We start from the raw sequence: 24,712 nt of genomic DNA, 5'->3' as shown, positions 1-24,712 counted from the left end.
ATTCTGCGATAACAACCGGCTGGATGTACATTATCCTGCTTATTACACAGCTACGTGCCACATAAGTGAATAATTAGACATGAAATATTGACTTGAGTTGAAATATTTGATTAGCTCTTTAAACACAAAGCTACCACGAAGAAAGCAGTTGCTAACTAGACGGCCATTTAAGGGATACGGTAAAGTCATACCACTATTACATGACATTTATATAATATATAAATGCATAATGCGTAAATATTAATGAGGAAGAGATATTGATTTGAAATGAAACCGTTTTAATCTTATAATCCAATACAGTGTCCAGAAGCTGCTTTTGTGTGAAATAAGAGCGAGACTGTGACACCCGGATGACATGATTAAATAATTGTACACAAAATATTGATTTGAGTTTTAATATTTTGTAAACTCACCAAATGCAAAACTTCCATGAAGAAAAAACGCACATATTAACAAAAAATTTTAGCGCTAACTTCACTTACCTGGATGAGCCTGTTTTATCAGTTTATCGGGAATAACATACCACTGGATGGCACGATTGACCAATCAGAATCAAGTATTCCACAGAGCCGTGTAATAAAACTCTCTAAAAAGTTGTCTTAAAATGAATCTCCTTTAAAGTACGCCCTATAGGGCAGGTTGTGTTTGGCTGTTGCATTGTCGCATCTGAGTGTCCCCCAGAACGTTTTTTCGTATGTAAGCTTTTTCCACATACACCCAATCTTTCAAATGTTCTGACATTTTCCTGTTGTTGTCTACTACAGCCCACAGAGTATTTTGACATGGGAATCTTCCTGGCGTTCTTCGTTGTGGTGTCTCTGGTTTGTCTCATCCTCCTCATCAAGATAAAGCTCAAGCAAAGACGCAGCCAGGTGAGGCTCCAAAATGCAGTTTGATACAGATTTGTATGTCAATGTACTGTCAAATTTAAAGAATTAAAGCCATTCCTGACATGCCTTCTTTACATAATTGTTTCGCCACCTGTCAGAGTTCCATGAACCGGATGGCTATTCAGGCCCTGGAAAAGATGGAAACACGCAAGTTCAAGGCTAAGATCAAGGGTCAACGTGAGGCCAGCTGTGGAGCATCGGACTCCGTGAGCAGCAGTTCCACATCAGACTGTGCCATATGCCTTGAGAAATACATCGATGGCGAGGTAATTATCTTCAGAAATGTTCAAAAGCCTAAAGGAAAGGGGAAAAAAAACAATTTAAAAAGGTGTTGCACACTGGCCAAATGTCCTCATTTTGTCAGTTCTCTAATATCTATTCCAAAACCAAATTACAGGCTAACAGATTAAAGGAATATGCCAAACCACTGTTACATGACCCTGGAAAATTAGTCATGCTTTCTAGTTTGTATTTTTTGGTTTATTCGGTAATGGACCTTTCTGAGGTTCTTAATAATGTTGTCTTAAACATCCGCGTTTTGGCCTCCCTGTACTTCTTTTGTCTTCTAAAAGTATATGAAGACTAACGCTGGTGACATTTTTTTAATTCGCCGTTGTGTCAGGCTAAAAACAGGCTACACAACAAAGAATTCAAGGCGTCTGAGATGCACAGAGGAAGTAGCTATATAAAAGGCTCAATGGCATCAAAGGGTTTGTCTGTGATGATTAAGAAAAGCAACAAAAGCAGGGCGGAAAGGCTGAGGGAGGGGGGATGAGTCATGCTTGGGGACAGAGAATGACTTCTGTGGGTGAGATCTGTGAAGTTAGGCTTTCTGTCTGAAAGCACAGGAGTTCATCTCTTCGAAAGGGATTGGGAATGATAAAGTTTTTGATTTTAGGACACTTTACCCGAGCAGGATTTAGGCTGAGAATCATAATTCAGTAGCTGATTGCAATTGTCAAGTCTTGTGAGCATTAGTCTTAAGAGAGTTTCGAGCATCTTGAGCACTGGACATGCTGTGCAACGGTGGCGCCATCTACAGTTCACATGCACAATGTGGTATTTTAGCATCTAAAGCACGGTCAAATCCTGCTTTTGGAGGGCCACCTTCCTGTAAACTTTTCTTCCAACAATTAAACACACCTGAACCAGCTAATCAAGGTCTTCCGGAGTACTAGAAACTTCATGGCTGGTGTGTTGGTGCAACTTACAAGACATTGGCCCTCCAGAAGCTCTAAAGCACGAAAACAGCTCTGTGACTTGGTAAAAGCATAAAATTGGTACCCATGGGTGTTGGGGGGGTATACTTAAAACTATACTTGAACATTTACGTATGTATTAAAGGTCCCATGGCATGAAATTTTCATTTTATGAGGTATTTCAACATTAATATGAGTTCCCCTAGCCTGAATATTGTCCCCAAGTGGATAGAAATGTTGATCGGTGTAAAACCGAGTTCTGGCTGTCTTTCTCTGCCTTTGAGAAAATGACAGGCCAGACGAGCCAATCCTGAAGTCTCCTGGTTTGACGTCCAAGCAGGAACGGTTTCCTCCCTTTCCTCCGCCCAGAGAATCAGGCACGCCCATGCAAACACTCGAGAGATCATTACTTCTGAACGAGTGAACGCTGGCAGTTTCTCAGTGTTTGGATGTACAAATGAAAACAGAAGTCTTTCTTCAGTTCCTTCTGATCTGTGATCATTGATTTCTTATGTGTAGCTAATTATTTATTATTCGTGCACACACTGCGGCTTCTCTCTCTCCCGACAGAAAGGTGTTTTCTATCTTGTGGGTCAGTGTTTTTGTACGTCCTCGTCGCGTCTATCTGTTCTTAAATGTGCATACAGTCTTTTCTGCTCAACACCAGCAGAGTCATAATCTTTAGAGATATACCTCACACACGCCGAAGCTCGGCCTTCAACATCCCCGACCCCCAGTACTGCATCTGGCCCACAGCGGAGGCACCAAACGCGGCGTGAGATTAAGCAGAAGGAGGGTAAGCGTGAGCATATCTGGGCTAGGCTAGCCAGCTTTCCCCACAATAAACTGGATTACATTCGATTACTGCTGTTGTGTCTTTGTTTGCGCTGTGTAAGTTACTCAATGCGCGTCACTGACGCTTTTCATATGATTGGAACATATCTAGAAATAATGCTATACTCAACACTTACTAACTCGTTCATCTCGACAGCTGTAATGGTACATTGCATGTGTTACAAAGTTGGTAGAATAATGATGAAGACGGACTCGGCGTGACTGGGACTCGTGTTTATTCAGAACTCTCAGATACAAACACAATAAACTCGCGCTGACAGACAGCGCTCTCACAACTCAGTAGTTACTATAAATAACTTTGTTAGCAATCGCTCCGTCTCCGTGATGTCCGGTTCGCGAACGAATCATTCTTTTGAATCGGTTCTTTTTAGTGAACCGAACCAGTTCACCAAATCGGACTGAATCGTTCTAAACGGTTCGCGTCTCGAGTCAGCGCTGATCCATAATTTACTAAAGTTACTAACTTTCTGACATGAGTGACAGCCCCTCCGACTAGAAATAAACTAATAACCTGAAGTATATGCTAGTAACTACAACAGTTCACCCTGAACTGAGACATGCTGAGAGAACTGATGAGAAGTGAACTCCGGTCCATCCGTCTCTCTGGCAGACTCGTGCCTGCTCGTGCCTCGTTAAACCACGCCCCCTCCGCTCATTTAAAATGCAAAGATGTCAGCCAATCACAACAGTGGGCGTTTTTACTGAAGTCTCACAGCAGACACGCCTCTTGAAACAGGGCATTCAGCCACAGGGCAAACAGCAGTATAGAAAATATGCCTTTTATTTCTAAATTATGACATTTTATGATGTAAAAATCATACTAACAATATAAGTACACCTCATGAAACACTATAAAATAATAGAAAAATGCCATGCCATGGGACCTTTAAGTATAATAATATCAATATAATAGAAGTATGCTTGTAAGTGTACTGTTTAAATACTACTTAGGACTAAATTGGCCCACTTTTTAGTGTATAAAACTTTACTTTTTAAGTGTAACAGTAGTAAACTTTGAGTACACAACTAGTTTACAACTATGTTTTTTTGTTTGTACAGTTCTGCAGCTATACTACAAGTGAACTTATAGGTATACTGATAGTTTATTAGTCAAATACTTGAAAGTTCACAAAGGTGTAAATTTTTTATACTTTCCAACAGTAATTTAACTGTACTTTAACTCTTTCCAAACATTTTAGTGTAGCTCCATGCATCCTTTTTTTTTAATGTGGGTAAGTTTCTTTAAAAAAAAGCAACATTTTAAACAAAAAGCTGAGAAAATCACGTTTTTGTCAAAGACTACAATTCAGAATGATGATCAAAACATAGATGGAGTAGATCAAATCCATCAACGCCCCCAAAGCTTCACAGTCGAAATTTCATTCGGTAATGTTAGGCAGTTTTGAACTTTAAATGCTGTTTGATGATTGCGTTAATTTAAATTTGTGTAAGCAATCTTCTATCACTTGTTTCTGTTTCTTCTTCATCTGTGTTTTTATCCGGAGATTCTGCACTCTTTCAGAAGATGCATAATAGCGTCCCCTATAGTAGTGAACACATGGAGAGCTGGAAAATTCAGACAGTGGCATGGAAAGAGTAAAGTAGATGTACGCTACATGTGAGCTACACAAAAAACCTAACATTTTCTTTATAAATCAATATTTTCAAACAATGTAAGTTTATAAGACAGAATGTGAAACTATGTGAAAAAGTATTTAATAGGCTACTCAATTAAAATTGTAAACACAACTACAAGCCAAGTGTACTTAGAATACTTAATTATACTTTTAAGTATATCTCGATCAAAAGATTGAGTACTAGTATGGGCCAGATATACTTAGACCTTTCTGTCAGTACAAGTCAAGTATACTTGTGCAATTTTAAGTGTATTTCTGAAGTACAAAAAAAAAGTTTTTGTTTAAAAGTACTATACTAATAGCACACTTGAATAAACTTATTTTTCGTAAGGGAAATGTCACTGCAATAACTGGAAGGCCCACAAAATGTTAAGACAGACCTGTTGAACTCACAAATCTTCTCCACACTTGCAGGAGTTGAGGGTGATCCCTTGTGCACACCGATTTCACAAGAAATGTGTGGACCCTTGGCTACTTCAACACCACACCTGTCCACACTGCAGACACAACATAATCGGTGAGCACTCAAACGGTCAAATATGTCTAAAGAACGGGTCTTGATTCGGTTCATTTTTGATCTGTGCATTTTTATTTTTTACCAGAACAAAAAAAGGGAAACCCAGGTGCCGTTTGCCTTGATCCCGGAAATCCAGTCCACAGCCGCCAGCAGAGGGTCGTCCTCCCTGTTCATTATCCAGGAAGGGTGCACAGAGCTGGGCAGGTGACGGCCTACCCTACACGGACCAGCATGGACCCCCATGGCAACCCCATCACTGTTTTAACTGTGGACCAGCACCCTGAGCAGGGCCTCTATCCTTCGCAATCTTCCTTCATACGGGGTTACCCTGCCCTCCATTTGGACCACACGCTAAACCCGCACCATTGTGGCCTGGAGCACCGTGGACCTGCTTACCCACAAACCCATACATTCAAACGGCCCAAATTCCATGGACGCAACTTTTCTCGTGCTGCCTGCTTTTCCCAGTACGAGACCATGTACCAGCACTACTATTTTCAGGGCTTGACCTTTCCACAACCTGACGGCCAGCCTGGTAATGGACTCCACAAAGGTCACAGTCGACCCTTCCAGCCAGGACTTTTGTATCCTACTGTGGTGCACATGGCACCAGCTTCCTCTACCCGTCTGGGTGACTCCGGAAGCACCTCAGGACTCAGTTGTTACCACGGGCACCGCTCCGTGTGTAGCGGTTACCTTGCGGACTGTCCTGGAAGTGACAGCAGCAGCAGCTCGGGTCAGTGCCACTGCTCCTCAAGTGACTCCATGTTGGATTGTACGGAAGTCAGCAACCAGGGCGTGTATGGGAGCTGCTCGACGTTCCGGAGTTCGCTAAGCAGTGATTATGATCCCTACGTGTACCGCAGTAAGAGTCCTTGTCGGGGATCGGCTGGGGAGGCTGGGACGGTGTTTTCTGCCGCCCCTCCAGCTGATGACACTTCGGCCCCAGTATCAGGGATGATGGACTGCCTACAAGCTCCAGTTGGAGCATGTTACAGTTCTGGGGACCAGTTGTCTAACTGCAGCCTGGAGCCCAACTGTAGTAGCCACTCTTCAGTGGAAACCAGGGAACTTACTAGCGCTACCTCAGCCGGGCCCCTAGAGGGCTCTGTGGCAGAAAGGAGCCACAGCTCTGTGAAGCCTTGTGGAGAGCAAGGGGTAGCTTGCAACTGCTGTTTTGAGGTACCTAAATTAAACTTCGAACGTAAAGGTAAGGAAGGTGAAGACCGAGGACGCTGCAGGTGGGCCGCGGAGTCTCAAGCGGTCGCTTCCCCACAGAACTTTTATAGCGTTAGCACCGAGCAGCTACCGTCTCCAGATCATGTTAGCTATGACGGACTGCCATGCTGCTTTTACACAGAGATGACTGTACACCGGGGAAGTGCTAGTAATTACGCTGAAGATTGTTCAGTTAACATACAGTATGCCCAGACGGACAGTGACGGCTGCATGGGACAGGGTTGCTGTGAGCTAGCACAGCGAATACCCATAATTCCTGAGGATACAGACTGTGAATTAGGCTTGGGTCCAGAACCACAAACATGTTTGCTCCCTCCAAGGGAAGAGAGGACTTCTGAGGAGAATTGCGACTTGTTTTTCACCTCAGGACAATGTAGAGGTCAAGTTTATCAGCAGCCTCAAGATGAGGAGGCGAGGGCACTGTTTCCCTCACAGTGTACTGGCGTGTCAGAAACACAAGGGGGCGGCAAAGCATCTTTCGATAGATCGGGGCTCTGATAGGAGACCCTTAAACAGCACAGGCTCTTGAAAATCAAAACATTTTAAACGTCTAAATAGTTGTGTTGTCAAAACTCTGGAGTGTACTTTAACAGAAATGGTTTGCGTTTCAAATTAAGATTTTACAATTGTACTTTTTTTTTTCTTTCGTTTTTTTTTCCTCAGTGTTGATCTTGTTCATTCCTGTGGCCTTCAGAATCTGTCACGTCAACACAATGGTTATAGAAGGCAAAAGTACAAAGCTATATTTGAATTTCACATACTTCCTCGTGCAACACAAACTCGGAGCATCATTATATGAACACTTTCTTGATTGGACTAGGACCAGGGATAATGTCTAAATGTATATGACTAACTTTTACGTTTTTATGACCATTTAGATTATGCCCAAGTTCCACGTTATTAGCGCTAAGATGATTTGAATGCTCTTTTTTATTGCATGCGAGCAGTAAGAATTCACACAGCATGTACGTACATCTCGGTAAACTAAATGATTTCATTTAGAGAAATAAAAACCAAAACACTTCATGTGGAGGGAGTGCACATCAGGTGCTGAGGTCATTTCTCACGAACAACTTAGCTGGGTGTAAATCGGACTTGAATATGTACATCTCCCTATCTCTTCCTCTCTCAGGGCCTTTTATCTTTTTAGTACAGAAATAGACCATTAAAAAAAGCTTCCTTTTTTATTTTAAATACTTGTCAATGGAGACTACTGAGCTATATGTATATCACGCCAAAGTTTAGTTTGTCTCCAGGGTACAGTCAAAACACCACTGGTTGAATTAGAACCTGACTACTCTAGGGTTAGAGGTGTAGGATGTCTAGTGTTTGACCCCTAAGTTGCTTTTTTTTTTTTTTTTTTATAAAGCTAGCAGTTTGTCAGAAAGACACCAAAGTATAATGGTTTAAAGAGATTGGAATGCAGTGGTATATATATATTTATATGTATCGAAAAGCGCATAATTACCTTTAATAACTACACATTGCACTCATGCTTTACACATACACCATCATATCATCATGCCTTTCTGTTTTTACAGAGTATTTTATACAGTTTCTATGAAATGTACCCATACAGCTTACACAGGCGGTCATTTTAAAATAACTTTATTTATACATAGACTAAAACAGTGCCGTAACATGAGAATCTACTCTTGCCTTGCATAGAAATATGTACTGCAAATATAGCATTTTTTCTGGGTACTCGAGTCACTATTTAATATTTCGTATTGTTTGTAGCACTTAAGATTGTATAAAAGAAAATGTGTACAAAAATTAATATTTTTTAATTTTTTAAAGATATAATTATTTTCTCCATTATCATTTTACAAATGTTAAAGGTTAGAGTTTGATCTGTGTATATTTCTGTATCTGTATAGCAGCACATTTCATAAATGGAAATATGTTCTCTGAATATTTATTGACTAATATATTTATCTTTAAGCCATGTCTTATGTTCAGAGTGTCTGAGGTTTTTTTTTTTTTTTTGAGATCACTAATAAGAGACTTTGTAAATACATGGTAATTGCACACAAGACGATTAAATATTCTCTGACCAAAAACTGATTTTAAAATTGTAGTACAATTTTGTAACAAAGTGTACAAAGATCTTTAAAAAATATATGGTTTTATTCAAGTAAAAACAATTGACTCTTTCCTTTTCACCAAGTGCAACACTTCACGGGATGTTTTTCATGTTATGGACCAGTTCCGCTAATACAAGAGTGGATCCGATTGACACCAGAGCTAGAACTCGCACGGCATTATATGAATGAGTGTTCATTACTATTTTGTAATGAATGAACTAAAACATTTTTATTTTGTTGTTTTATTAGGTCAGCGTGTGCTCGTGCTTCACAATGACCGAAAATCAAACGCATTGTCCAGCTTGTACAAATAAAAATAGCGCCCACATTTCATCAGCCTTTCACATTTTCAATATCACACAGGCAAACATAGCACTCAAAGCCACAATATTTTAATCTCTTCCATTTTCACCTCAAAGGCTGAAATGTGTTTCCATATACCAACAGAACAAATGCATGAACAAAGGACTTTTCGTGCTGAGTTTCCTAAGAACCCAGTGCCTGTTGCACAAGTGTTCTGATTTTACGGTCCTCTTTTTGTTTCGAGGACAGCACTCACCCTTGTCAGAGTTCATTTGGAGCGAAAGCGATACTCATTGTATGTGGTAGACTGTCACTCAGAGCTTGAATCCTGAATGAATGGCAACGATTCCTCCTGTCAGGTTAAAATACTGGACACGGAAGAAGCCAGCCTCCTCAATCATTTCCTTGAATGTTTCCTGTGGAAGACAAAGTATGATAAAGGTTTCGCACAATATATTCTATAATTCGTTTAAATACTGAAATGCTTTATTTCAGTCTTTGTTTAGGTTATCATATTTCAAATGTTATTTACAGGATATTTTAGTATTGAAAAATCCCTACCAAAAAAAAAGGCATTTGAAAAGTAGCAAAAATAAAACAGAGGCATTGATTAGGGATGTGCCCCAAAGCCTAAATCCGAATTTGGATAGGCACAGAAAATGAATAACATTCTACAGAGCCCCTAAAGGGACATGGTTAGACTTGTTGTGGTAGTCAGTTACATTACAGCACTTATGTGATATTAAAGAGAGATGACTGACAGGACGATGTCGGAGGATTTGGTGATCCGCCCATCTCATTTTTTTTTCTCTTCATCATTATGTCCCTTTAGGGGCTCTGTCGAATGCGTCATTTCCTTTCCTTTTATTATGGACAAAGTTTTAGTGTGGCATTCATATAACAAAGAAAAACTTTAAAGAATTAGTTCACTTCAAAATGAAAATTTCCTTAAATTTCACTCACCCCCATCTCATCCAGTATGTTCATGTCTTTCTTTCTTCAGTCGAAAAGAAATACAAATTTTTGAGGGAAACATTCCAGGATTGTTCTCCACATAATGGTTTTCAATTGCAACCAAAATGTTGAAGGTCCAAATCAATGCAGTTTCAAAGCGCTTTGAAGGGCTTCAGAGACTCTGCACGATCCCAGATTAGGAATAGGGTCTTATCTAGCGAAACCACTGGTCATTTTCAACAAAAAAAAGAATATACTTTTTAACCTGCTCTGCGGCCGCCAATGATTGCGCAATCACGTCAAAAACGTCACTAGACGTAGGCGGAAGTACCACCCCCGCATTTACAAAGCGCACATGCGAAGGCTAATACAAACGCCCTTTAACACACACACACACACAAAAAAAAGGTAAAACAACGATGTCGGACGATTTTGAAGTTGAGGTTGGAGTGTTTTTTGGTAAAGGGCGTTTGTATTAGTCCTCGCACGTTTGTTGGGGCGGTACTTTCGCCTACGTCTAGTGTGACGTCTCAACGCGATTTCGCCATCACTGGCGAGCCGCAGAGCAGCGCAAGATGAGCAATTTAGGTTAAAAAGTATATTAATTTGTAATTGTTTTTGAAAATGACCAATCGTTTCTCTAGATAAGACCCTTTTCCTCAACTGGAGCCCTTCGAAGCTCTTGGAAACTGCATTGATTTGGACCTTCAACATTTTGGTTGCAATTGAAAACCATTATGTGAAGAAAAATCCTGGAATATTTTCCTCAAAAAACGTGTTTTCTTTTCGACTGAAGAAAGAAAGACATGAACATCTTGGATGTGATGGGGGTGAGTAAATGATCAGGAAATTTTCATTTTGAAGTGAACTAATCCTTTAACCCTTAGTTGACGAAACACCCTTATATGTTCTTAAATTTCAGGACCCAACACTGTTTTATTTGAGGTAAAATGAAGATGGACATGTAGACTTTGCATCAAAGCTGCCAAGAAATGATTGCACTTGCACGAAATGTCTGAACGTTATTGTGCCATGTCTCTCCTGCCTATAAAACAGCTGTATCACTAAGGACTGTGTGGATTTTGTCTTTTGTCACCTGGTCTGGGAACTTTCGGATGCTCTCCACCAAATACTGATATGATTTCCAGTCTCCAGCAATCACTTCACCCAACACAGGGATCATCTGAAAACTATATGTATCATACAGACTGCAAAAAAAAATAAAAAATCATGAAGCAATTCACATACTATACTATGGAAGCCCGTTTCCGCCACTAATAAAAAATAAAAAAAAAACAGTAATTGCGACTTATCCCAGAATTCTGACTTTTTTTTGTGAATTGCGACTTTATATCAGAATTCTGACTTTATAACTCGCAATTGCGACTTTATATCAGAATTCTGACTTTATAACTCGCAATTGCGACTTTATATCAGAATTCTGACTTTATAACTCACAATTGCGACTTTATATCTCAGAATTCGGACTTTATATCACGCAATTGTGACTTTATATCTCAGAATTCTGACTTTATATCTCAGAATTCTGACTTTATATCTCAGAATTCTGACTTTGTAACTCGCAATTACTTTTTTATTTTTTTATTTAGTGGCAGAAATGGGCTTCCATACTATACACTGCATATCCTCTCTAAAACAGAAACATTTGATTACATAAAAAAAATATACTTTACAATAAGGTCTCATTTGTTAACATTGGTTTTAAAATGTAACTAACAAAATTGTATAAATACTGTAACAAACGTTTAGCTCATTGTTAATATTAATGTTAGTTAATAGAAATACAACTGTTCATGTTAGTTCAAAGTGCATTATCTATTGTAAACAAATATAACGATTTAAATGATGTATTAGTAAAAGTAAAAAATAAATACAATTTTGATTAATAAATGATTTAGAAGTATTGTTCATTTTTAGTTCAACAAATGAAACCTTATTGAAAAGTGTTACCAAATTATTTTATATTTTATTTTATAGCACAAAATACAATTCATATTATTCTAAAGTGTGTTTTGAAAGAATAGTGTTAAATAATGTAAAAATGTTCAATCCAGGGTTATTATAGTTAAAACTACAACACAAAACCATAATAAACATTACAAAATATACGGAGGCCCTAGAGGGACATGGTGATGGAAAAATATGAGAGGGCAGGAACAAAAAAAAAAATGCTTTTGTGTTCACCCATTCACTCACAAAACCTTTGCTTTCCTTGGCAGAAACGTTTGCCTTCCTCCGCTCGCAAAGGTTTGCAATCGAACCCCCACGTTTCTCGGGGGAGCGCAAAAGCATTGACTCCCATCTCATATTTATTTTCCACCACAATGTCCCTTTAGGAGCTCCGTAAAAATAAATGTTAACTGAAAATATGCCTGAAAGGGGGGATTCTGAAATCCACTACCGCTTCAACAAATAAACAAAGAAAAATTTAAAGTGCAAAAACAACAAAATTACTAAAAGTCACAATATTAATAAAAACTATAATAGTGATACTAAAATAACACTAGTTCAAGGACCTTGCTAGAAGAGGGTTGGTCACTTTGCTGAATTCTAGACACATGAACCTTCCGCCTGGCTTAAGGACGCGCAAAGCCTCTTGTAGCGCCTGCAAACAGAGACATCATAATAATAACTAGCCTACAGTGACGGAATGATTAAAGACTTCAAAACAAACCATTCTTCAAATATGGAAATGAATAAATGATAAGATTTTAGATTAGATAGTGAGACAAAAATTGTAAGTAGTAGAGCAATATATGCTACATTTGGAAGTTAAACGGCTTTCAGTACAGTGTTATTCATTTCAGTGTCTAGTTTGAACCTGTTCAGCAAACTGATGGAAATTGTAAAGAGTCTTTACTTGCTCTATGTGGGTGACATTTCTGATGCCGAAGGCAATAGTGTATATGTCAAACTGATCGTCATCGAATGGAAGCTCTTCAGCATCGCCTACGACCCATGACAGACCTGCAAACGAGACGAATGAAATCAACTTTTGTATTCCACTCCAAAACTTCCATGATTTACATGTCTATGGTTAAAGATGACCATACCTGTAGTGATTCCTGCTTTCTCCGCCCTTTGTTTTCCAACTTTGAGCATTTCTTTATTGATGTCACACACCACGGCCCGCGACTGTGGAGGCCCTGCATCATCAGACACATAATGATCGGCGATGTACTGCCAAGATGGTGTCTGATGGGATTTTGCTCTAAGCCGCTGCTGGCGATCATACATTGAGTGTGTGTACTCCAGGAAGCGGAAAGAGATGTCACCTACAGCAGAATGGAACAGTTCTGAATTTGTAAGAACATCTAGGGCAGGGGTTTTCAATCTTTTAGATGCCACAGAACAAAAAAATATATATATTATATATACACTGCCGTTCAAAAGTTTTTGATCTGTAAGATTTTTAATGTTTTTAAAAGATGTCCCTTATGCTCACCAAGGCTGCATTTATTTGATTAAAAATAATAATAATAAAAAAGTCATTCGAAAATATTATTAAAATGTAAAATAACTGTTTTCTATTTTAAATTATATTTTAAATGTAACTTATTTCGGTGATCCAAAGGTGAATTTTCAGCATCATCACGCCAGTCTTCAGTGTCACATGATCCTTCAGAAATCCTTCTAATATGATGATTTGATGCTCAAAAAACATTTATGATTATTTTCAATGATGAATAGAAAGTTCAAAACAACAGCATTTATTAATAGAATCTTTTGCAACATTATAAATGTCTTAACTGTCACTTTTGATCATTTTAATGCATCCTTGCTGAATAAATGTATTAATTTCTTTAAGTTCTTTCCCCCAAAAAAACTTTTGAACGGTAGTACAATGTTGCAAAAGCTTTCTATTTCAGATAAATGCTGTTCTTTTGAACTTTCTATTCATCAAAGAATCCTAAAAAAAAAATTACACTAATGTTTTTATCTGTATTTTTAATCAAATAAATGCAGCCTTGGTGAGCATAAAAGACTTCTTCTAAAAACATTAAAAATCGTAAAGATCAAAAACTTTTGAATGGCAGTCTGTATATATATATATACAGGGAGTGCAGAATTATTAGGCACGTTGATTTTCTGATCATATTTTTTTTCCAGGCACATTTGACCAATTCCAAACCACAGTAATCCTAATAACTACTATTGATTTAGTATTTAATAATGTATAAGTGATATATAATTGTTCATGAAGGCTGGAAATGAAAATCACCTTATATTCAGGTGTGGTATATTCAAGTATGTATTTTACAACACTTCAGCTTATGATTCTTATCTAGTGGGGGTCATTTTTTAGGATTCTTTACCTAACTGAAGTCTCTGAGATCCTGACACCTTGCACTTCTGGAGACTCCAGGTAGGTTGCAGCTTTGGAAAATGGTGGCGCTGGAGACTAAAGGGTTCCTGATGGTTTCCCCCTTAATTCTTCACCTTAATTCTTAATTCTTTTGCGGTTAACAGGTGTCTTTTCTTCACCACCTGTTTTTGTCTGACCCTGCTGACCCAACGAGCATTTCACTGTCCAATGGTCATGCCTTAACTGCAATGTCTAGTATTGCATTAGTATTGCATCCTTCTCATGGGCAATTAATACTTTTTGACTTTTCAGTCTGAGTTAAATCTCTTTTTTGGCTCAATTTATCTGTAAAAGAAAACATGCCTAATAATTCTGCACACCTGAATATAAGGTGATTTTCATTTCCAGCCTTCATGAACAATTATATATCACTTATACATTATTAAATACTAAATCAATAGTAGTTATTAGGATTACTGTGGTTTGGAATTGGTCAAATGTGCCTGGAAAAAAAATATGATCAGAAAATCAACGTGCCTAATAATTCTGCACTCCCTGTATATATATGTAATTATGAGGTGTATATATAAATAAACACATTCATGTATATATGAAAGAAATATTTGCATGTATATATATTTATATTATATATAAATATTTGATGTATAAATATAACACATTTTTCTTAAATATATACATGCATTAACTCAGCAGTGCTAAAACCAGCAGTGCATATACTTACTTCATGGCAACCCAGCCAAAATAAAAGCTTGCTGATTTTTTCGGTTTGAAAATTCATATAAAAAGAACATTTTTCAAAATTAAACTGTAAATATTCACATTTTATTTTTAAGCGTCCTATAAAATAATAGAATTTTTATTTAATACTCATTTTTTATTTTAAAATATAATAGATAACTATTTATAATTTTTTTATCATTATTTTGTTTATTTTTTATTTTTTAATAATCACTTTGGGATGATTGATCAGCGGCATAGGCGTAATTTGCGGGCATTTCCCTACCACTTTTCGCCAGGATCGATATTGTCCCCACCACTTTCTGAAACATCTCGCAGCACGGATGTACCTAATAGAAAGAAACATCTCAATTTGATTAGCAATTCGTTCAGTTGTGTTAAAGACGCAATCTATCACTGGAATGTGTTGTTATTTGTGAGTACTCGTCGCGTAGCTGAACGCCACTCCGGTAAAAACACAAAACAGTACGACAGTTACTGAGAAAAAATAAACTATACGAACTATACTATCGTAGATGTAAAGATGAAACTATCACGTTAAACAGACTTCTGTGTCAATAAATTAAACGCATGCAGCCTTCTATTAGGGCTGGTCCGAATACAATTTTTTGAGCTTCGAAGCTTTGGTAGTAATCAACATCGAATATTCGAAGCTTCGGAGGGAAGGAGCTGAACATATCCTTCTCTCTACTAAAGGCTGGAATCTGGAGAAGAGGCGCGTGGGCAGGGCTTATATGCTCCGCGAACGGGCAATGAACTAGTGATACAGAACACACAGGTCTGTTACGTCCCAGTTTCGATATATTATAGTAGGCTAGCTAGTAAAAATAATTCTGTTCAGTTATAGAACAGACTAACTAGAGCCCAGCATTTCTGCCCCTGGGGCCGGGCTTCGGGCCAATTTTCACGTCATACCTCAAACGCGGGCTTCTTCCTTCATTTTATATTTTAGACATTCATTAATTAAAAGAAACAATGAGGTGTGCAGCGCTGGTGGAAACAACATGAGACCATGACACCACGACTGTCAAGACGAGCCCAGTGCTTAGAGTAGGCCTATCGCCACAAATGAGTAAAGCAAGCCAACACGCAAACTGCCGAACGTCTTAGATGCTCAAAAACACAATCATCTTCATTAAAACCAATGAGACGTGTGTAGAGTCGGTGGGCGGGCTTAACATAATGACGGCACGTCACGGCAGAGTTGCGGAGGTTCTGCGTGCTACTCGTAAACACAGAAGCTGATGAACAGCTGTCTTTTGAATTGGCTTTGGCCATGACTCTGGAAGACTTGGAGTTAAGCTTTTCTTTGAGAAAAGAACAAAGAACGGCACTGAAGTCATTCTTAAGAAAAGAAGATATGTTCAAAGTTTTGCCGACCGTATACGGCAAAAGTCTATCAACTAACGTTAGCTCGGCTTCACCTTCTTCTTTGCTCTGGTTGGTTGTGGCGCTCATGGCGCTATCCATTTGCGTGCAGAGGGAATTTGAAAGACAACCGTTTATCCCACCCCTCGGATTGAGCCCTGTCAATGGTGAGTTTCCAGACCCAGCATCTTGATGTGGGTCTGGCTTGTCAGGCTAGTAAGTTAAGACAACCTGCCTGTTTTTTATTTATTTATTTTTGAACACTCAACATTCTGTATGGCACTAAAATAAAATAAATAAAACGATGCAACGATGTGTAGACCTAATAGGGAGGATACATTTTTTTTTTTTTTAAATCACGGGACTCGGGCCGATAGTTTTGGTAAGCTGTCGGACACGGCCGGGCTAGGGCCTAGATTTGAGGCCCGTGCAGGGCTCTAAGACTAACTACAATATAAAAACTGAACGTGCCACTTGAGCCAAACTAACGGGCGTCTCAGCACATCAGCAGCAGCAGTCAGATCATATTCTTCAAGAGAGCGAGGAGCTAAATTACAAGATGATCAGGGAATATTGGGTTTCAAAGCGATGTAAAAGCGCCTATTTAAGGGAGTTTGTCATTGTACTGTTTTGTTGCTATGTTTTTCATTAAGAATAATAGCTAATTAACCCACAATTCAAGTAACCCGCCCCTGAATTGGCAAACCGAAAGTAAACTGTGCATGGCTGCATGCGTTCAGCTGCTCAGTGCACAAGCACAGCAATGAGGGAAACGGTGAGGGAACATGTTTTCATCGTCACATCCCTAACGTGTAAAAAGGATAATACATTTTGATTCTATTTTCCACAATATCAAACGAACGCAGTTTAACCCAAAATGCAAGCTCAGACATGGCTTCTGCCATATAAGCTTGTGTAGTTGTGCGCTCTGCTGCAAGGAACACTAAGAAGAAGCAAATATATTTATTAAATATAACAAGGCTATTAAAAATGGCTTGGCTATAAGATAATTGAAAAAAAATAATTTATTTTATAGTGATTTTATAGTGTAAACATATGCAAGCGCGAATGAGAGCCGTTTCGAGCGGGATGCCAGGTGTTCGCGGAAAACAACAACGACGAATATTCGAATCACAAATTTGAAAATCGAATACCAACCCATCGAATGAATATTCGAATATTCTGGTCCAGCCCTATGTACTATTGGAATTAGGGTTGTGCCGATGGACGATGATATCCGACATCACGAAGGATCGCCACCATCGTGATGCCACGCCCCCCATTGCGAGTCTTGTTGTGAGTGCGGCACACACTAATCCTCTTCTATAGTTAAACTAAACACTTTGCAGGGATTGCTCTGTAAATTAAATTGAGAATATAACTAATGCATATATGCTATTTTAAATACTGTAGTCCATGCCAGATATAGCCTTCATTTTGAAATAATAAACGAGGCTCAAACATCCATTTCATAAGCATGCGTGTTTATTTCAGCACTTCCGTCAGTGAAACAACACACCACAGCCTGTAAAACATTTAAACAATTATCAGTAAATAATGGTAACCTAAAGAATATAAGAAAATTAAATATTAATTTTGTAAAGCAAGTTAAAAAAAATTGTTCCATTTCCCCTCAAAGATGTGTCATATACCGCTCTGCGCGAGATGACACGAGCTGGATAGACACCTTCTCAAATATCTTCTTCTTAATGTGTTCTCCTGATGTTGCAAAGCAACACTTGTTGTAAAAGTTCTGAAGAGCAAATTGTATCTTCCACAGGGTCAAGACATTTAAGCAATGTTTGATTATTCACTGCCAGAGAAAACGAAAGTAAAATGGCCTGTGTGTGTGAAATGCGCTATTCAAATAAACTTGACGCGCCTTACCAAGTCTAATTACAAGCACAAACTGTGTTAAATAAAATTAAGTAAAAAGGTAGCTTATTCATCCTACAGTGTTTCCCACAGTAAAGGACGTGAATGGGTATAATAGACTTAATTATAAACAAACGAAAGGAAGAAACGTTTATAATTCCCTGCGAAAATGGGTGCGACGCGAGTGAAGATTTGAGAAAAGAAACGAGATGTCCATGTGGGATAAAATGGACTAACGTTAGGCCTATTGGTAAAATTCACGGAAATCGCAAAACAGAATAAAAAAGCTGACAAATCTTAAATTGGGCTCAGCTACCTCTCTCACTCGGCATGATCCATTCATGGCTGCGATTTTATTTCCTTTGTAAACAAAGCTTTGTGCTTCACTCCTGTGGTATTATTCACGTAAAACAGCATTAACATACAAAACACTGGGTTAGTAACGAAATTATAGTTTTGAAGTAGAAAAATAGTATTTATGTAAAGAGATATATTAAAATAAAAAGTGCACAACTCCTCTTAAGTGGAAGAAAGCTATTTTTTTCCCTCACGTGCATCATAGCGCGGATGAGACATTATTTGGGTTAGTAAAATAACAACATTATATAGTTAAGTAGAAAATAGTATTTATGTAAAGAGATAGTAAAATACAGATATAGTAAATTATATATTTGTATTAATAAAAAAAAAAACGACGATATCTTCGTCCATCACAATGTTTTACTGTAAACGTCGTCAACTGTTCATTTCCCTCTTGAACAGTTAAAATACATACATACTGCTTCCTGTGATCGGCTCCAAAAATCCTGATCGGAGAACCCTTCGGAAATATTTAGATTCTACTGTGCTACATTATTACATTTCTTTAATATTCGTAATGGTTTATTTTTACATTTTAAAAATAGCACTCCCTTGTGCAAACCACCCCGAGTAATTACTGTAATTTAATTACACATTAAAGGGATAATTCACCCAAAAATGAAAAATGATGTCATCATTTATTTTCTGAACACAAAAGAATGTCATTAACTAAACAATTGATGGGCACCATTGACTTCCAAAGTAATTTTTTTTTCTCCCATACTATGGAAGTCAATGGGGTCCAAATGTTTAGTTACCCATATTCTTCTTTTGTGTTCAGCAGTAGAAAGAAATTCATACAGGTTTGGAAATGTGAGTAAAAAAATACTGTACCTTTAAATACTGTAGACTATAGAACAATTCTAGATCAAACAATAACGGAACATCAAAATGTAACATCTAATGGTAAAATGTATGTTTTTAATGTAACCTTCTCGCTTTAAATATGTTGGTCAGTTCAAGAATCATTTATGCAATTTTCCTTGTTTTGTTCAACTGGTCAAGGTTGATGTAGGATTTAGAAAGTAATTAGTAATAAAGTAATGCAATACTTTTAAGAAAATAACTAATTATTACAGTAATCTAATTACACTGTTGAAGATGTAGCTAATTAGCAGCTAGTAATTAATTACTCTTTTAGAGTAACTTACAAAACATGGATTTTCAAAGACCATTAATATTCAAGACACTTAATATTCAATTGTAAGTGACGCTATTGGATGAGAACAAAACTTGAACATGGTTACTGAACTGAATTGAAATTGAATTTAATTGCCTTCTGTAGAGCTCCTTATAGCTGAATTAAGTTTGTTTCATAATTTTATGAACTTTACTCTAAACCGAATCAACATTCAACTGACTTGAAAAATACACTATTATCCTCTGTTTTATAGTTCACTTGCAACGTTCATGCTGGCACTAATGTCTTTTTAGAGTTGCTTTTCAACTGAAATTGTATTCGTTTCATAAGTGAAGAACCTAGCAGCATTAAAGGGTTAGTTCACCCAAAAATGAAATTTCTTCCATTAATGACTCACCCCAATGTTGTTCCTAAGACCTCCGCCTAAGACCTCCGTTCATCCTCGGAACACAGTTTAAGATATTTTAGATTTAGTCCGAGGGCTTTCAGTCCTTTGAATGCAAGTGTATGAACACTTTGCTGTCCACATCCAGAAAGGTTATGAAAACATCATCAAAGTAGTCCATATGTGACATCATTTGGTTAGTTAGACTCTTTTGAAGTGTCGACAATACATTTTGGTCCAAAAATAACAAAAATCGCACCAGATAACACGTCACAGCGTCTTACGTCAGCAGCGTCACTGTGGCCTCGTGAACGCGGATTCCAACATAACCGGAAGAGAAGACAATGCTTCATAAAGTCTTAGTTTTTGTTATTTTTGGACCAAAATGTATTGTCGACGCTTCAAAAGAGTCTAACTAACCAAATGATGTCACATATGGACTACTTTGATGATGTTTTCATAACCTTTCTGGATGTGGACAGCAAAGTGTTCATACACTTACATTCAAAGGACTGAAAGCCCTCGGACTAAATCTAAAATATCTTAAACTGTGTTCCGAGGATGAACGGAGGTCTTACGGGTGTGGAACAACGGGGTGAGTCATTAATGGAATAAATTTCATTTTTGGGTGAACTAACCCTTTAATACTGTTATTTTCTTGTTTCCTACTGTGAAGCTGCTTTAAAACAACCTGTATTGTATAAAGCTAGATATGTAAATGTAAAAAGAATGAAACTACATTAAATAAAGAACAAGTCACAGTTTTGATTTACCTGTGCCACCAGCCGTGTCCAGTAGTCGTAGCCCCGGCTGAGGGTTCATAATGTGCAGCAGTGTGTCTTTCCACAATCTGTGTATTCCCAAACTCATGGCGTCATTCATCACGTCATACTTCTCTGCCACACTTTCAAACACCTTATACACTGACAGTTGAAAAACACAGAGAGAAATAGAAATGTAATGGCTGGTGGAAAAGGTTCTAGCACACACACTAACATCTAATATCATAGACTTCATTATTTAAACACTGTTAATAATTAGGCATGGCTAACTACTAATCATATTAATAAACAGTTTTTTTAATAAACTGACGTGTAGCCAGGGTAACAACATGTTTTTTTTAAAAGATTTTTCTCCGCCTTATGTGGTGAGGTAATGAGGTTTACACCTATACAAATATAGTTTTCGTTTCTTTAGGATTAACAGAGCTTTAGTTTCCATATACTTGTCTAGATCAACTAAAGAGGGGTTTTAGAGGCAGTACATTTTTCTCTTTGTGTGTGAAATTTTACTTAAATATTACTTATGTAATACTTATATATTATCTTTTAAACAGTCAAACAATTCTAATAAACTAATGATGCATGCAACTCACCTTTCTCTGCTTTCTCCTCCTCTGGGACTGTTTGGTAACCAAAATGCGTACTTCTGCCCTCTGTACTATCGCTATATTCGCGCCACCCTGTGATCCCAGCACGACAGCATACTTGTTTGACTTGACACCCTGAAACATTATGAATATTTCGGGTAGAATCGGAGAAAAATCTAAGGGCAAGTGTCCTGATGGAGGCCGCCATGTTTCTCTCAAGTTCAGTTGCGCAAGCACTTGCGTCATAAACCCGTAACGCGACGAGTTGTAGTTCCGGCGGATCTTTATTGGACTACAAAAATGTAGATCGATGTCCACCTACTTTTGCACACCCGATTAGACCTCTTGCGGTGCATCATCTTACACTGGAAATTTCAGCAAATATTAACAGACGTAAAAACTAGGGTGCTTGCATCTTAGAAAAAAATGACCACAAGTTTAAGTATCGGCCATATAGGCTAGGCTACTTTATTGGCTATTAAATGGCCATATTTGTGTGAGCCATGAATGAGCCAAATGTATTTTTAATGTGTGCGTGGAAGCTTGTTCTGTGAGGAAATAATTGTTCACTCAGTGTAGGTATCAAAATGATAATAAGAAGGGTAATTGATAGATTGGATTCTTTTTTCATATTTAATGGTAGGCTATTATTTTACTATTTACTTTTTATTATTGTGTATATTCTTGTTTTATTTCCCTCGATTTAATTACTATTCCGTTTTTACTGTATCACAGCTTACTGGAAAACGTTTATGCTTTGGCAAGTCAATTAAAGACACAGTAGCACATCAAACTACAAGTAACAGAGGGGCTTTGTTGTTTGAATTAAAGGCACAATATGTAGTTTTTCGCTGCTAGACCCTGTCCCAAATGGCACCCTAAACCCTCACGGTCTTCCTCTGAGTCCGCACTTTCACGAAGTAATGCTGCTTTGACTGCCAGGTAGAAGTCCTCTGCATAGCTTTCTTTTACTGTCTATGGCCCTGTCCCAAATGGCACACTTCATGTGCACTTTCGGTCTTGTGGACTTACAATGGCCGCTGCGTGCGCGTGTCATTTAAGTCCACGAGACCGCAGGATGTCCCATTTGTCATTTTAGGTCTCAGAAGGGTTAGGGACCCCTTTACGGTCGATATGCGCTCTCAATGCGCACTTCTGGACAAAAACTACACCGACCAAACATCCCACTTGTACACCGACTGAACAACAATAATGAGGTTAATATACTGCTTTTTACTGCATTTTTTATATTCAATAATATTCTTCAAAATTAGATACAAGTAACACATTACTGCCATGGATATTCTGTATCATATTCATAGCAATCAAAGTATCTCAGATGGAAAAACGCTGCCCTTGCAAAGCGCTCTCAAGCGCCACCAGCTGGCCGTTTTCAGAAGAGCACCAGGCATTTTTTAGCTGGCTAAAAATGCTTTGATGGACACATGATAATTTAATATGTATTGCAAGCAGTGATGCCAGTAACGCGTTACTCTAATCTGACTACTTTTTTCCAGTAACGAGTAATCTAATATGTTACTATTTCCAAACCAGTAATCAGATTAAAGTAACTTATTCAAGTCACTGTGAGTTACTATTTTTGTCATTTTCCTTAGTAAAAATATATATTTGTACTTTCTTCTTGCGTCTCAGCAGGGTTTTTCTTGCATAGAGAATTATGAGGCGGCCGCCTCCTTCAAATTCCGTGCCGCCTCCGTCTGTTGACAAAATTCAAGACAGGCAGTCACTTGCTCAGTTTAGGCATGTCGTGATAATTAAATAATCATCAGAAATATATATTGTCACTTGATCCTTCAGCAATCATTATTAGTATATTATAATTTGCTAGTATTACATTATTTAGGCATACATTATGCAGTGATATCCTATAGCCTACTATAGCTTATGGAATTAGTAGTATAAGAGAATGTAATTATATAATATTATATTATTAAAAATATGGATAGATTAACGCAATTGTATATTTGGTGCAGTGTTGTATTCTTTTGCCCCCCTAGGTCCTCAAACGTTCAAAGACCATATTAGTTTAATCAAGGCCAACCAAGGAAAAAACTGTCAGCTATGCAGGCAGGCTGTGAATGGGTCAGAAGAGCACCTGGAAAAAAGGCATTCTAAATATGCTGTGCACTTCAAAGAGGGCGATTTTGGAGAGCATATCGGTTTTGTAACATATTCTATGCATAAAAATATTTGTTTTATTATAATCTATTCTCTTTATGTGCTTCTTCACAGTTTTGTTCACAGTACCATGGTTTTGTGACAAAATTGTCCAATTAAAAAGAAGTCACTGGCATTGCTTAAAGTGTGACAGAATTTTACAAAGGCGGAATGCATTTGAAGAACATCTGCAAAAACATGGTAGGAGTTAATTATGCTATTGCATGATTATTAATCATGCTATTGCCAAACACATAACCATTTAAAATGACTGTTTTCACTGACAATATACCGGTACTTGTCTTGCAGGTTGCATGGTAACACCATTCAACGACCTGCCAAAGAAAAGTATGTATTCGTTTATTTTATATTCGCATAATTTTTTGTTGATATTTCAAGCCTATCTTACATAGTGTTTTCAGACTTGTCATAATACTCGGATTGGAAACTGATTGTTGTCACAGATAATGGCATTAGTCTTGGTCTACAATATGTGTACATAACATGGTCCATAGCTTTTAATTAAGCCTGGTACATAATGTATATGACATACTAATCAAACTCACCAGCTAATTCTGAAACTGCTACTGTAATTTATTTACATTTTTAGGTGAGCCAAAGAAAAATGACGAAAATGCAACGAGTGCTTCTGTTGGTGAGCAGAGCTTTCTGTGTTGCCACTGTTCATCCTCTTTTGCTACAGCAGGGAGTCTTCGAAGACATGAAAGTGAGTTTCATGCAACATCACATCCGGTGTTCTGTGTTGATGTACAGCAAGGTGTCTTTATCACAGCAAAAAATAGTAGAGGCCAAAGAGTCCCAATACATCTCAAGTAATTGCCTGCGAAGTAGCAGAGTGCCGGGAGTTCATGACTCTGGCCAAACTTAGTGGAAAGCCTGGAGCAGAGTGTGAGCATTCGATCAGAGTTTCTTCTGCTCCACCATACATTCCTCCTGAGCCTCTGAGGGAAGAATCCTTAAAGATGATGCAGGAAAAAGCACTGATTTCCACCACCAGAATGACGGAGTGCTTAGGACATAAAAAAATATTATTTGAGAAACATGGATATTCTGGCAGGTTTGTTTACTTTTCTATTTATTCAGGAAAGAAGGTAAGGTGGTGCCTCTTTGGGCGGACAAGAGTGTCCTTTGACAAATTGTTGGGGAACTGGAATTGCCTTTGTAAGAGTTCGAAGAGACAGTATAGATGCCTCCATATCTATATGGCGATGTGATGGCTCTTCCAAGAAAGAGAAGATTTATTAATCG

At 37.9% G+C, this 24,712-nt stretch overlaps 2 protein-coding genes across 5 annotated transcripts in view; one reads left to right on the top strand and one right to left on the bottom strand.

Moving 5' to 3' along the window:
* znrf3 (zinc and ring finger 3) overlaps nt 1–8,476 on the top strand; it is a 97,399-nt gene extending 88,923 nt beyond the window's left edge. Inside the window, exons 5-8 of one of the 2 annotated variants that reach the window (XM_079815795.1) lie at nt 765–872; nt 989–1,156; nt 4,996–5,098; nt 5,184–8,476. In XM_079815795.1, the coding sequence (XP_079671921.1) occupies nt 765–872; nt 989–1,156; nt 4,996–5,098; nt 5,184–6,835 (2,031 nt within the window). In that variant the 3' untranslated portion in view covers nt 6,836–8,476. The remainder of the gene's footprint in view (nt 1–764; nt 873–988; nt 1,157–4,995; nt 5,099–5,183) is intronic. The other variant, XM_079815796.1, reaches the window with a different exon arrangement.
* On the bottom strand, nt 265–21,490 carry coq5 (coenzyme Q5, methyltransferase). Of its 3 annotated transcripts, XR_013816414.1 has the most exons (9): nt 21,272–21,490; nt 20,670–20,819; nt 12,756–12,977; nt 12,563–12,669; nt 12,219–12,307; nt 10,778–10,889; nt 8,984–9,143; nt 4,962–5,078; nt 265–1,184 (listed from the first exon to the last, which is right to left on the bottom strand). XR_013816414.1 is itself a non-coding variant. In XM_079815797.1 (7 exons), the coding sequence occupies exons 1-7, from the start codon at nt 21,471–21,473 to the stop codon at nt 9,042–9,044; spliced, it is 984 nt and encodes a 327-aa protein (XP_079671923.1). In that variant the 5' UTR covers nt 21,474–21,490; the 3' UTR covers nt 7,702–9,041. The 3 variants fall into 3 exon arrangements, 1 of the variants encoding a protein (XP_079671923.1); XR_013816415.1 differs by lacking the exon at nt 4,962–5,078; XM_079815797.1 differs by lacking the exons at nt 265–1,184; nt 4,962–5,078 and having other exon boundaries at nt 7,702–9,143.
* Nucleotides 21,491–24,712: the final 3,222 nt, after the last annotated feature.

Source organism: Gobio gobio (assembly GCF_949357685.1).
Source record: "Gobio gobio genome assembly, chromosome: 4".
NCBI classification, from domain to species: Eukaryota; Metazoa; Chordata; class Actinopteri; order Cypriniformes; family Gobionidae; genus Gobio; species Gobio gobio.
This window is presented reverse-complemented; position numbering and strand designations above follow the sequence as displayed.